We start from the raw sequence: 15354 nt of genomic DNA on the forward strand, positions 1-15354 counted from the left end.
GGCGACAAAAGAGTAGCATAGATTTTGATTTTTAAAATACGGTAGACGTAAATCACCCTACGGCCAAATTTCTTATTAAACTCATGACGCCTCACGGGCCAAATTGAAGACCCCCGCGTGCCCCTATGGGCCGTAGTGTGGACACCATTTCCTCATAGCCTCAATACAGTACAAATTTTACGGAAAAAGGTGGAAATGTTTTTCTGTTTGGCATTTATTTTCTAATAAATGCATATCAATCAACATTGAAATTACACTTTAAACATGTGGGCATTTATAAATATAATAAAAATATAAATCTATCATGCACTCTATGGCAGTGGCCTTGCAGAAACTATATTTGCGTATTTAAATTCCAAAGCACACCAAGAGGTGCAGATTTTATAAATTGTTATTAGTTACACCAGGGGTGTCAAACTCAAATACAGAGTGGGCCAAAATTCTAAACTGAACAAAGCCGCGGGCCAAAGTTGAACAACTTAACCTTTTAATAGGGACCTAAACAAGTTTTGCATTGAATATTGAACAAGCAAGGCTTATATAACTTTAAAGTGTCATGCAAAATCGAGTTTTGTTGGTAGCGGGGGTGTATATTGTAGCGTCCCGGAAGAGTTAGTGCTGGGTATTTGTTCTGTTGTGTTACGGTGCGGATGTTCTCCCGAAATGTGTCCGTCATTCTTGTTTGGTGTGGGGTCGCAGTGTGGTGTAACAGTGTTAAAGTTGTTTATACGGCCACCCTCAGTGTGACCTGCATGGCTGTTGACCAAGTATGCCTTGCATTCACTTGTGTGTGTGTAGAAGCCGCAGATATTACGTGAATGGGCCGGCACGCTGTTTGTATGGCGAAAAAGCGGACGTGAAGACAGGTTGTAGAGGATGATAAAAGCAGTACCTTTAAGGCACGTCCCAAATATAGTTGTCCGGGTGGAAATTCGGGAGAATGGTTGCCCCGGGAAGATTTTCGGGGGAGGCACTGAAATTCGGGATTCTCCTGGAAAAATCGGGAGGGTTGGCAAGTATGAGAATTAGCGTTGGATGCGGTGATACAGCGGCACTGCCACTGTATAATACCGGCGGGCCAGCTCTAATGTTAATTTATTATTGCCTCAAGGGCCAAATGAAATTACACGGTGGGCCAAATTTGGCCCACGGGCCAGAGTTTGACACCCATGAGTTACACGATTAGTTAAAAAATTAATTGAAGCAACAATATATGATTTGAGGCATTTTTTTCCAATTGCTTCAGCCTATCCCGAATGCAGCTGGGATAGGCTGCAGCACCCCCGCGACCCTGAGAGGGACAAGCGGTAGAAAATGTATGGATGGATGATTATTCGTTGAAGCCCAATATGAAATTATCCGATAGAAGTACAATATACAAGTTGTGAAAAAATTGTGTGTGAATACTGTAAGTGCGCGACCCGAACAGATTTTTTAACGTCACGTACCAAGTTATAGGACTCTAAGGTCTTACCATGAATTGATTAACGTGGACCCCTTATTCGGGTGTTACCATTTATTGGTCAATTGTACGGAATATATACTGTACTGTGCAATCTACTAATAAAAGTTTCAATCAATACACGTGCAAAAAGAGTTTGCATGCTAATGTTAGCAATATAACTGACAGTCATCATGTACCGAGTACTAAAAGTTATGTTTTTAAGGTGTATGGCTGCAAAATTGGCTAAAAAGCTTAGCATGTGTCATGTACCAAGTTATATGATTCTTAAAGTGTAAGCCGGTAAAATTTGCAAAAAAAAGGTGTAAAATTACCTTAAAAGGTTAGCATGTGTCGTGTACCAAGTTATGACTCTTAAAGTGTACGCCTGCAAAATTAGATTTAAAAAAGTGTGAAATTAGCTAAAGAAAAAGTTAGCATACTAATGTAAACTAACAGTTAGCAGGTGTGAAATACCAAGTTATATGACTCATAAAGGCCTACTGAAACCCACTACTACCGACAACACAGTTTATATATCAATGATGAAATTTTAACTTTGCAACACATACTAATACGGCCGGTTTAGTTTTCTAAATTACAATTTTAAATTTCCCGCGGAGTTTCTTGTTGAAAATGTTGCGTAATGATGACTCGTGTTTGTGACGTTATTGGTTGAGCGGACATTTTATCCCAGCACCACTTACGGCTAAAAGACGTCTCTTTTCATCGCATTATTACACAGTATTTTGGACATCTGTGTTGCTGAATCTTTTGCAATTTGTTCAATTAATAATGGAGACTATAAAGAAAAATGGTGTTCGTGGAAAGCGGTGGATTGCAGCTGCCTTTAGCAACCGAAACACAGCAGGTGTTTCTTTGTTTGTTGTGAAGCTTTAACGAACATGTTTCTCTACCACATGTCAACCAGCAAGTTTTTGGAGGAGAAAATTGTGATATTAAGTCGGCTCTTACCGGAGACTTGTGCGGAGTTAGCATCCTCCTGCAGCAGCTTTGATCTTGGGTCCTCCATTGGCTTCTCTCAGAGTCACTGGCGGTCACCGCAGCCCTCCGACTTTCAGGTATGACTTTATAATCTCACTAAAACACTATTAACACAATAAGCAGATAAGGGATTTTCCAGAATTATCCTAGTAAATGTGTCTAATAACATCTGAATCGCTTCCACTGCCGTCGCCTTTTTTGGGTTGTTTGTTTTTCTAGTGCTTCACTCTAACTTTCCTCATCCAAGAATCTTTCATCCTCGCTCAAATTAATGGGGAAATCGTCGCTTTCTCGGTCCGAATCGCTCTTCCTGCTGCTGGCTATGATTATAAACAATGTGAGGATGTGAGGAGCCCTACAACCCGTGACGACGCGCACATCGTCTGCTACTTCCGGTACAGGCAAGGCTTTTTTATTAGCGACCAAAAGTTGGGAACTTTATCGTCGATGTTCTCTACTAAATCCTTTCAGCAAAAATATGGCAATATCGCGAAATGATCAAGTATGAAACATAGAACGGACCTGCTATCCCCGTTTAAATAAGAAAATCTCATTTCAGTAAGCTTTCAAAGTGTATGCCTGCATAATTAGCTGAAAAAGTGCAAAATTAGCTAAAAAAATGTTGGGGGAAAAGTTAGTATGCTTGTCGCTCTCAGGATAGTTGACTATTTTCATGCATCAGCCCTAAATATATAAAATATCTGTGTTTTGGGGGAGATCACTATGTCACCATGCAACTCCCACCAATATGAAGTGAAAGTGACATTTATAGCATTTCCTTTTTTCCATTTCTCTCAGGCTCGAAGATTCCCCGCCGCAGCCTCCCCGAAAACAACAGTCGCCCTCTAATAATGGAACAGGTAAGACCTGAGGGGAGGATGGTGGGTGACAAGAATAGCCCAAGAATAGCCCAAGAGGGACAAAAAGGAAGTGACGGGAAGGCACTGCCATTAAGAGTACATTAGTGTACAATAGTCAGCTGGTAGTTCTAAAAATAAGAAAGGGGTGTTTCTCCCTGTCTTGTTGCTCAATGTCTATTTTTACCATTGATCTCCAGTGTGTGTGTGTGAAAAAGAAGCCTGTGAATTCGAAAATGAGTCACTTTGGGTCCGAAAACAGCTTAAAATCAGCTTTATACTCATACTTGCCAACCCTCACGATTTTCTCAGGAGACTCCCGAATTTCAGTGACGCTCCCAAAAATCTCCCGGGGCAACCATTCTCCCTGCCTTTAGCGTCCTCTCTCACCTGAAATATTCACCCTTTAATGTCCGCCTTTCCTCCTTATAAACCAGTGGTCCCCAATTTTTTTTTTAGCTGCGGACCGGTCAACGGTTGATAAATCAATCATCAATCAATCAATGTTTACTTATATAGCCCTAAATCACTGGTGTCTCAAAGGGCTGCACAAACCACCACGACATCCTCGATAGGCCCACATAAGGGCAAGGAAAACTCACACCCAGTGGGACATCGGTGACAATAATGACCCAGTGGGACGTCGGTGACAATGATGACTATGAGAACCTTAGAGAGGAGGAAAGCAATGGATGTCGAGCGGGTCCAACATGATACTGTGAAAGTTCAATCCACACTGGATCCAACACAGTCGCGAGAGTCCAGTCCAAAGCGGATCCAACACAGCAGCGAGAGTCCCGTTCACAGCAGAGCCAGCAGGAAACCATCCCAAGCGGAGGCGGATCAGCAGCGCAGAGATGTCCCCAGCCGATACACAGTAATAAATAAATAGTTTTCTTTTTTTCTTTCCCTTTGTCATGAAAAAGGGAGGTTATTTTTGGGTGGGTGCACTAATTGTAAGTGTATCTTGTGTTTTTTATGTTGTTTTAATAAAAAAACAAAAAAATATATATGTTTTTTTAAATTAAAAAATAATTTAAATTATTTGAAAATTATTCTGCGGCCCGGTACCAATCGACAGGGCCGCGGCCCGGTGGTTGGGGACCACTGCAATAAACAGCGTGCCGGCCCAGTCACATAATAATGTAGCATTGGATGGGTATAACAATGGTCTTTACTCGAAGATTTCAAGAAATGCTGACATGTTGTATGATCTCAAGCACAGACACACACACACACACACACACACACACACACACACACACACACACGCACGTGAATGCAAGGCATACTTAGTCAACAGCCATACATGTCATACTGACGGTGGCCGTATAAACAACTTTAACAGTGTTACAGATATGCGCCACTGTCAACCCACACCAAACAAGAATGACAAACATATTTCGGGAGAACATCTGCACCGTAACACAACAGAACAAATACTCATAACCCCTTGCAGCACTAACTCTTCCGGGACGCTACAATAACATCTCCGGCTTTTGGAGCTCAGTGCACAACTGCACACACGACAAGAAGGAGACGAAGCAGAAAAACGAAGAAGAGACATGGCGACGACGAGTAAGATGAAGAAATACGCTTGCAAGTTCCAAAATGATAAGAAAAAAGAATTTCATTTCATCCAGGACAACAACCCCCTCCCTCAACACGACTCCCCCCATCTCGTGAATTCTGAGGTCTCAAGGTTGGCAAGTATGTTTATACTGTCTTTTGTGTCTCAGATTCCACTGTTGTTTTTTAGCAGATAAGCCGCAGAAGGAGGTGTGGAGCTCGCGGCTGCAGAAGTGGCTATACGAGCGCTTCGGCGTTTACATCGAAGACTTCCGCTTCCAGCCGGAAGAGAGCACGGTGGAGGCCGAGGAACCACTAAGTGCTAAAAGGTGGGAAGGAGCTACTGTGGAGTATCTCCTATCAAGCATCGATCTTTTTGTTCCCGCAGACCACTATCTCATTTATGGTCACTGACATCAGTCTAATCGTGCATTGTTTGTGTTTGTCTCCTCACACAGGCTGACCGAGAACATGAGGCGACTCAGTAAGTACTCACGATAGGGTTTGTGTGTGTAGACATTAAAGTCCATTTGAAATATCATTTCAACTAATATTCGTTTTAATCGGGTATGTCGTCTCACGGAATCTGATTGATCTCAGGCTTTTTTCAATTCAACGAGGTTCTGTCGCGTAGGCATATCGGATGTCACTCCTAGCAGAGTGCGCAATTAGTTGTAGTTGGTTGGTGCCTGGATGAGTTGTGGTTGGTTTAAAAACGGGGAGTAAACAGACCAGAGTTTGGTTTTGTATTCGGAATGAAGACCAAAGTATGGCTAAAGTACAGACTAGTTGAAAGCTGCTGGAGTAAGGCTATTTTGCTTCATACCAATCCAATCCACTCTATTTATATAGCACAGGGGTAGGGAACCTATGGCTCTAGAGCCAGATGTCGATCTTTTGATGACTGCATCTGGCTCTCGGATAAATCTGAGATGACATTGCTTGACACGATAATTCCACTTGTAATCACAGTGTTAAATATAATGTTCAAAATATAAAACACTCATGCAGTTTTAATCCATCCATCCGTTTTTCTACCACACCTGTTCAAGAATTTGCGTTAATGGTAAGAAGTTATTTATTTATTAATGGTTAGTGTGGGGCTTGCCCTCCTGGGGGTTCTTCAGACCACCAAGCACCGACATGAGAGCCTGTTTCAGGGTTACAATATTGTTTTATTTTTATATAAGTCTCTCAGTTGCTTTCCAGCAATTGTCTTTTTCTATTTCGTTCTCGCTCGCGCTCTGGCTCCAGCTCCAACCCCGTCTCTCCTCCTGGCTGCTGCTTATAACAGAGCGACAGGTGATTATATAACAAGTCCCATGTGGGCCATCTAAGCACCCGTAGCTGATTTCGAGGCCGATCCTGGCAACACCCCGCTTCGCTGCAGGCCACGCCCCCTCCACAGTTAGCTTCAGAATAACAATATTACAAAGAATAAGAGACCTATTATACTCCAGAAATGTTAATCTTACTTAAAAATGCACGTGTTAAGTTGTGGTCAGTGTTAAAAAATATTATATGGCTCTTACGGAAATACATTTACAAATATTTGGCTTCTTGGCTCTCTCGGCCAAAAAGGTTCCCGACCCCTGATATAGCACATTTAAACTACAAAAATGTTTCCAAAGTGCTGCACAACAATACTCAAAACAATATTCAAATATTATCTTTAGCTCCACCAATGACTGAATAAAAACAAAAAAATAAATAAATATTAAAACAATATAAAAATAAATATGATTAAAAACGATATTAAAGGGTAAAACCAATTAAAACAGTAAATAGAATTTAAAAAATTTAAAAACAAAGAGCGGTATAGCTTGGTTGGTAAAGTGGCCGTGCCAACAACTTGACGGTTCCAGGTTCGATCCCCGCTTACACCATCCTAGTCTTTGCCGTTGTGTCTTTGGGCAAGACACTTTACCCACCTGCTCCCAGTGCCACCCACACTGGTTTAAATGTAACTTAGATATTGGGTTTCACTATGTAAAAGCGCTTTGAGTCACTGGAGAAAAGCGCAATATAAATATAATTCACTTCACTTCACAAAGAGGACAACAGAGGACCACACAACTCACATAGTGTTAAAAGGCAAAGAATAAAAGTGGGTCTTAAGACGATACTTAAAACACTCCACTGTGGGAGCAGTTTGAACATGGAGGGGCAGAGTGTTCCAGAGCTTAGGGCCGACTACCCTGTCTTCCCCGGTTTTAAGTCTGGTCTCGGGCACCACGAGCTGGAGCTGGCTCTCGGACCTCAGAGCGCGCGCAGGAGTGTAAATTTGGATGAGGTCCGAGATATATTGAGTTGCCAGTCCATGTAAAGATTTAAAAACAAACAGCAATGTTTTAAAATCAATTCTAAAATAAACAGGGAGCCAGTGCAAACTCTGAAGAATTGGGGTTGTATGCTGGCGTTTCCTGGCCCCTTTTTAAAAGTTGTGTTGCCGCGTTCTGGACGGGAGAGAGCTTTTTGGCTATTGCCAGCATAAAGTGCAGTAGTCCAGGCGACTACTGCATGCACGACTTGTTCAAAAAGGTTAAAAGATAAAAACGGTTTTACCTTTTGCTAAAAGACAAAGATGATAAAAGCACGATTTTAAAACGCCAGTGACTTTGTTTGTCAAGTTTAAAATCGCTGTCTATAGTGATGCCAAGGTTGGTGACTTTGGGACGCACATCATTTTGCAATGGTTCCAAGTCAGTGAGGGTCGGACCAAAATCGAAAATTTCCGTTTTTCCCTCATCCGTTATTAAAAGATTCTGGGCTAACCAAGCCTTGATGTCGCATAGACAGTTGAGAAGGGGTGTCAGGGGGCTGTGGCCTTTTGAAATCGGCATATAAATTTGGCAGTCATCTGCATAAAAGTGATAAGACACTCGATGACTCTTAAAAATCTCTCCAAGAGGAAGGAGATATAGCGCAAACAGAATGGGGATACCCACATTCTGGCTACCTTTTTGGTAGAAGCTTTTAGCATGCTCATACTTTTACGCTTTCTTTTAGGGCTGTCAGAATTAACAGGTTAACTCATGTGATTAATCACAAATAATATCACATTAAAGGCCTACTGAAACCCACTACTACCGACCACGCAGTCTGATAGTTTATATATTAATGATGAAATATTAACATTGCAACACATGCCAATACGGCCTTTTTAGTTTACTAAATTGCAATTTTAAATGTCCAGGGAGTTTCGTCTCAAACGTTGTGTAACAGAGGTGGGTAGAGTAGCCAGGAATTGTACTCAAGTATGAGTACTGTTACTTTAGAGATTTATTACTCAAGTAAAAGTAAGGAGTAGTCACCCAAATATTTACTTGAGTAAAAGTAAAAAGTATGTTGTGAAAAAAGTACTGAGTAACTGATGAGTAACCTGTTTGTTAAATGATTACGGCAACAAATAATGCATAAAAACATAAAAATAGATAAGAGCAAATTCAGAGCCAGGAATATCTCTTAAGCAACTAAAACAATAATATATATTAAATAATAGTACATTAAAATAAAAATAATTAAGGCACATTGAGCCACAATAACTTAACAGCACCATAGGCTCAGTAGGCATTCAATGATTGATTGATTGATTGAAACTTTTATTATTAGATTGCACAGTACAGTACATATTCCGTACAATTGACCACTAGATGGTAACACCCCAATAAGTTTTTCAACGTTAATCAATTACTTAGTAAATGACCAAGTCGAGGTGATCTACCTCATATATACATACACACACATATCATATATATGTACATAAATTTATATATACAGTATATAATTTATATTTATTTATTTTGCCGTTTTTGTTGCCATTTTAAACGTGTTTTAATGAATATACATGCATGTTTAACATATATTTTCCTATCTTTCATGAAGACAAGAATATAAGTTGGTGTACTACCTGATTCTGATGACTTGCATTGTAGTTTTGAAAACGTCCACGTTTTCAAATGGAGGAGAAAAAAAAGTTCCTCCTTTCTGTCTAATACCACATGAAATTTGTTGTTTTTTTAACATCTTATTTGTCCAGCTTCCATATTCGTTTTTATAAACTTTACAAGAAATACATTGACGGCAAACTCCGTAGCTTGCTAGCTTGTTTGCGCTGGCTTTCGGAGACTCTTATTTTGTCGACGCAGGTGCGATGGAGCGGCACTTTTATTGTGAAGACAGGAACCGTGCGATCAGTCTTTAGGCTTTTGACGGGAAGTACAGTTGAAATTAAAAGTATTTTTTTCCTTTAAACTTTTGATTGATTGATTGAAACTTTTATTATTAGATCGCACAGTACAGTACATATTTCGTACAATCGACCACTAAATGGTAGCACCCCAATAAGTTTGTCCACATGTTTAAGTCGGGTTTTACGTATCACGGTCATGTGACCGCCTGGCTCTGTTTGATTGGTCCAACGTCACCTGTGACTGCATCTGATTGGTGAAACGCAGGCATGCGTAGATCCTATGTTGAAAAACCAAAACAAACATTAATAGACCGATAAAAAAAGTAGCGAGTATCGAGCTGAATGTCGATAAATGGAGCGGAGTAAAAGTAGCGTTCCTTCTCTATAAATATACTGAAGTATAAGTAAAAGTATGTTGCATAAAAACTACTCTTAGAAGTACAATTGATCCCAAAAGTTACTCAAGTAGATGTAACGGAGTAAATGTAGCGCGTTACTGCCCACCTCTGCGTGTAATGATGACGTGTACGCAAGACGTCACGGGTTTTTAGGAAGTATGAGCGCTACGCACACACAGCTAAATGTCGTCTGTTTTAACGGCATAATTACACAGTATTTTGGAGAAGTGTGTTGCTGAATGTTTTGCAATTTGTTCAATTAATATTGGAGAAGTCAAAGTAGCAAGATGGAGTTGGGAAGCTTTAGCCTTTAGCCACACAAACACACGGTGATTCCTTGTTTAAAATTCACGGAGTTGAAACTTTACTATGGATCACAGCGGACATGGATCCCGACCACTTGTCAACCAGCAGGTTTCGGTGAGAAAATTGTGGTTAAAAAGTCGCTTCTTACCGGAGATCAGCTGAGCTTGCGCCGCCCATACAGCTGCCGTCGACTTCCCCAAACACTGCGCATCAACACCCGGCCGTGGACGTACACTTCCGACTATCAGGTACTGTTAAACTCACTAAAACACTAGCAACACAAAAGAAAGATAAGGGATTTCCCAGAATTATCCTAGTAAATGTCTCTCAAAACATATGAATCCGTCTCAATGCAACGCGATTGCAATCGCGTTTTTTTTCCTTTTTTTTTTTCTAGTCCGTCGCTATCAATATCCTCAAACACAAATTTTTCATCCTCGCTCAAATTAATGGGGAAGTTGTCGTTTTCTTGGTCCGAATAGCTCTTTTTGTTGGAGGCTCCCATTAAAAACAATGTGAATATGTGAGGAGCCATCAACGGGCGACGTCATCGTCTGCGACTTCCGGTAGAGGCAAGGCTTTTCTCCAGTTGCGAACTTTATCGTGGATGTTCTCTACTAAATCCTTTCAGCCAAAATATGGCAATATCGCGAAATGATCAAGTATAACACATAGAATGGACCTGCTATCCTCGTTTAAATAAGAAAATCTCATTTCAGTAGGTCTTTAAGCATGTACGGCGTGGCACGGTTGGGAGAGTGGCCGTGCCAGCAACCTGAGGGTTCCTGATTCGACCACCACCTTCTACCAACCTCGTCATGCCCGTTGTGTCCTTGAGCAAGACACTTCACCCTTGCTCCTGATGGGTCATGGTTAGGACCTTGCATGGCAGTTCCCGCCATCAGTGTGTGAACGGATGAATGTGGAAATATCGTCAAAGCACTTTGAGTACCTTAAAGGGGAACATTATCACAATTTCAAAAGGGTAAAAAACAATAAAAATCAGTTCCCAGTGGCTCCTTGTATTTTTTGAATTTGTTTTCAAAATTTTACCGGTCTCGGAATATCCCTAAATAAAGCTTTAAAGTGCCTTATTTTCGCTATCTTCGAAACCACTATCCATTTCCCTGTGACGTCACACAGTGCTGCCAATGTAAACAAACAATGGGAATACCACAGTGACATTAGCTCGGATTCAAACTCGGATTTCAGCGACTTAAGCGATTCAACAGATTACGCATATTACGCATATATACGGCGTGGCGCAGTGGGAGAGTGGCCGTGCGCAACCCGAGGGTCACTGGTTCAAATCCCACCTAGAACCAACCTCGTCACGTCCGTTGTGTCCTGAGCAAGACACTTCACCCTTGCTCCTGATGGGTGCTGGTTGGCGCCTTGCATGGCAGCTCCCTCCATCAGTGTGTGAATGTGTGTGTGAATGGGTAAATGTGGAAGTAGTGTCAAAGCGCTTTGAGTACCTTGAAGGTAGAAAAGCGCTATACAAGTACAACCCATTTATCATTTATTTATTATATATTGAAACAGATGGTTGGAGTATGAAAGTATTGAAGAAGAAACTGAAGCTATTGAACCAATAGCTATTGACGCTATTCATAGCCATAGCATGGCCGAATAGCTGCGTTAACATCGCCGGTAAAATGTGCGGACCAAACGATCAGGACTTTCGCATCTTCGATTAGCGTAGCATGTTAGCATAGATTAGCTGGCAGTCAACTTCAACAAAACTCACCTTTGTGATTTCGTTGACTATCGTTGCAAATGCATCTGCAGGTTATCCATACATCTCTGTGCAATGTCTGCTTTAGCATCGCCGGTAAAATGTGGAGACACTCCAGCACATTCAATGGGGGTCTGGCGGCAGATTTCTTGCCAGTGGTGCAACTTGAATCCCTCCCTGTTAGTGTTGTTACACCCTCCGACAACACACCGTCGAGGCATGATGTCTCCAAGGTTCCAAAAAAACGTAAAATAACAGAGCTGAGACCCGGTGTTTGTAATGTGTTGAAAATGAAAATGGCGGGTGTGTTACCTCGGCGACGTCACATTCTGACGTCATCGCCTCCAGCGCGATTAACAGAAAGCCGTTTAATTCGCCAAAATTCACCCATTTAGTGTTCGGAAATCGGTTAAAAAATATATATGGTCTTTTTTCTGCACCATCAAGGTATATATTGACGCTTACATAGGTCTGGTGATAATGTTCCCCTTTAAAGGTAGAAAAGCGCTATACATGTATAACTCATTTACTATTTAAACACTTAGATTAACCATGCAATTTACTTTGACCATACAGGCTTTTTTACCTTAACCGCTATACCAGTAATTCTCAAACCAAGGATACATACTCGTGCGCCATCTAATGGTACGGCAAAGATTTACTTGACTAAACTACAGTGTTTTATTTTCCTTTATTCAAACTTTGTAATGTTACACTGGCCAAAAGTATTTAAAAAAAAAACGCTGCCTTGTGTTTAATGAATACTTAGGACTATTACGCTACTATATTTAAATGACGGTCATTATGGTGGTACTTGGAAAGACAAGTGTTTTCTGAGGTGGTAGTCGCCACTGCACTATACGGTCGGTCAGTGATCAGATCATTGCATACGTCAGTACAAAAATGAGTGAGGAGAGTCCGACTGGTGTGCTCACCAGCAAGTTTCACTCCAAAACACAGCCTGAATCAGAATCAGAATCAGAATAGTTATTATTGCCGTTGTTTGAAAACGGGTTCACAAACTAGGAATTTTTCTTGGTGCAATCGTGCAACATAAAACACACATAACACAGAATAGGTAATAAAAAAGAGCTGTAACTGAGCTATCAGATGTTGTTATTGTTCATGTGCCTGATGGCCGAGGAAAGTACTTTAGATAAAATTATTACCAAGTTTTGCGCATTCATAATGACATGAATTCAAGTAAAACATATGAAAACGTTCCCAAATGACATTCTGACAATAAAAATACTAGGGTCTTTCCTTTAGCAAATTATTTTCAATATGAAAGCAAAAAAGTCACCCGTGAGTAATCATGATTAATCTGAATTCTAAAATTTTAATTATCTGATTGAAAAAAAAAAAATCTTAAATTCACAACCCTATTTTTTTATATTGTTTTTTTTAAAATGTTATGTTATTAATATATTAATATTAAAAATGTTCACTGAAATAAAAATAGTATTTTGCTATTTTACCTCTGTTTTCAATATTTTTTCCGTTGTTCCTTTTATTTTATGTATTTGAATTAGGGCAATAATGTACCCTCATTGAACTTTTTTTTTAATTATTCTGTTTTAGGAGAAAAAAGTGCTTCCTTGATAAAATTTAAAAAAATATCCATGCTTGGCACTCAGTATCAAGGGTTGGAATTGGGGGTTAAATCACCAAAAAGGATTCCCGGGCGCGGCCACCGCTGCTGCCCACTGCTCCCCTCACCTCCCAGGGGTTGAACAAGGGGATGGGTCAAATGCAGAGGACAAAAATCACCACACCTAGTGTGTGTGACAATCTTTGTTTTTTTAATTAATTTAATTAATTAATTTGATATTTCTAAATAATTGCCCATGATGGAAATGAGCTATTTAGCTATAATCTGGTGCAGAACATATCTGTCTTTGAGCTTTATGTTTCTGTGCATTGTCCCTTCAAATATAGACTAAACTAAACTGTTCAGGTCTTCAAGTAGCGTGTCTTCGACCATGTTAAATAGGCCTCCTTCTCTTTCAGAACGAGGAGCCAGGCCTGTTACCAACTTCTTAAGGAACCTCTCCGCCTTATCCAATTGGCACTCTGTGTACACCTCAGCGATTGCCTTCATTGTGAGTATTACTGTGATCACACATACCACACTGCTGCATCATATTGAAACACCTTTTGCTATTTGGTTGTTATTTTTTACTGCTAATCGTCAAAAGCGCCACAAAAATAACAAGTGCAGAAGTAGTAGTAGATAGAAGTGCTAGTATGACTAGCAACCGTGTCTGTAAGCTGCCGTTCCATTTTAACAATAGATAAACTACAGTGGGGTCTGCATCTGATATCGGATATTAGTTTAATATCAGAAAAAATATATATTCCTCAGATTATATAATATAAAACCTCCAAAATAAGCACTCTGATTCATGCAATTTTTTTGTATTTTAATATGGTAGACTAAAAAGGCTACAAAGCGCTTGCAGCTACACAACAGCTAAGAACACAATAGCAAAACAAGCTATACATAGTGTCCTTACTGCAGTCTAAAAACGCACATTTCTTAATAAAAACAAGTATCAAATGATTAAAATTGCATATTATTTACACATACAACATTTTAAAACGTATTAGAAAGTATACAGTATCAAACGTGTCCGCATCTTTTAAACTTGCTGCATCATGAGCTTAACCTAATTAATTATTTTGGACACGAGGTGTCGCCAACAAAAAAGAATTACCACGACACTTCAACTTAAAGGCAGTAAAAAGATCTATTCCAAATGGTTATGAATAAATATGTGGATATACCGTTGAGTCATTTTACTTGATCAAGCCTTTTCTAACATTAAACACTACAGAATAGAAAAAGTGTTTGATTCTTGTATCGGATCATTGTCAGTATCGGATAATACTCAAAGTTCCAATATTCAATACAAACTATTTTTTTGTTGTTTTTGCAGATTTATATGAACGCTGCTTGGCACGGCTGGGCCATTCCAATGCTCCTCTTCCTAGCCATCCTGCGCTTGTCCTTGAATTACCTCATCGCCAGGTAATCAGTCACCTGAAGCACATTAACTTGTGAAATATGTAAAAGAATAATATTCTAATATTGTTTGACATGATGGTATTCTTCAGAGGTTGGAGGATCCAGTGGAGCATTGTGCCTGAGGTCTCTGAGCCCATGGTAAGTAAGCGCAGCAGCGTTCAACTTTGGAAACATGTTTTTTTACCGAAAAAATCAGTTGATACTTTTATTTTGTTGCATTTGATTGTGTTTTAGTGTGAAAATGTTTTGTTTGTGGTATTTTTCTTTTTTTCCTACGTACTTTTTTCAACAATGGATTTAATACTCAACCAAGAATTGTTAAAACATTTTATTTTTGTAGCTTGAACAATTGAACAAAATTTAAGCCGTCATATTTTTTATTTACCGAAAATCTCCCGGGACAACCATTCTCCCGAATTTCTCCCGATTTCCAGCCGGATCTGATCTGTCGTCACGTCCGCTTTCCCTCCATATAAACAGCGTGCCAGCCCAGTCACGTTATAACATCTATGGCTTTTAGAGAGTGCGCAACTGCACACACAACAAGAAGGAGACTATTATATATGTTTCCGTTATCCATAGGTTTATCTATAACCCATCAAGTAGGCAGGCACGGAGCTATTTCTCAGCGTGTTTATTTCAGCCGGCACGTTAATACACTGGCACACAACATCTGGAATCCCATCATGCATTGCTTCAAAACTACGGCATGTAGTAATGCCCAAAAAAAAGATAGTGACAGAAAATGAGAACAGGGATGGACAATTCAACCCTAAACTCACTCCTTTCCTGCAAAATTAAATGTCACAGATGCTGCCCA

The 15354-nt window shown here is 40.0% G+C and overlaps 1 protein-coding gene across 5 annotated transcripts in view; it reads left to right on the top strand.

The window, feature by feature from the left end:
* The window catches only part of gramd4a (GRAM domain containing 4a), a 108942-nt gene that overhangs the window by 69251 nt on the left and 24337 nt on the right, over positions 1-15354 (top strand). For 3 of the 5 annotated variants that reach the window (XM_061914473.1, XM_061914469.1, XM_061914471.1), the window contains 6 exons: positions 3245-3306; positions 5063-5201; positions 5331-5356; positions 13517-13608; positions 14446-14537; positions 14624-14672. In XM_061914473.1, coding sequence (XP_061770457.1) covers positions 3245-3306; positions 5063-5201; positions 5331-5356; positions 13517-13608; positions 14446-14537; positions 14624-14672 — 460 coding nt within the window. The remainder of the gene's footprint in view (positions 1-3244; positions 3307-5062; positions 5202-5330; positions 5357-13516; positions 13609-14445; positions 14538-14623; positions 14673-15354) is intronic. The other 2 variants (XM_061914470.1, XM_061914472.1) reach the window with 1 other exon arrangement.

Source organism: Nerophis ophidion, linkage group LG10 (genome assembly GCF_033978795.1).
Source record: "Nerophis ophidion isolate RoL-2023_Sa linkage group LG10, RoL_Noph_v1.0, whole genome shotgun sequence".
Classification (NCBI taxonomy): Eukaryota; Metazoa; Chordata; class Actinopteri; order Syngnathiformes; family Syngnathidae; genus Nerophis; species Nerophis ophidion.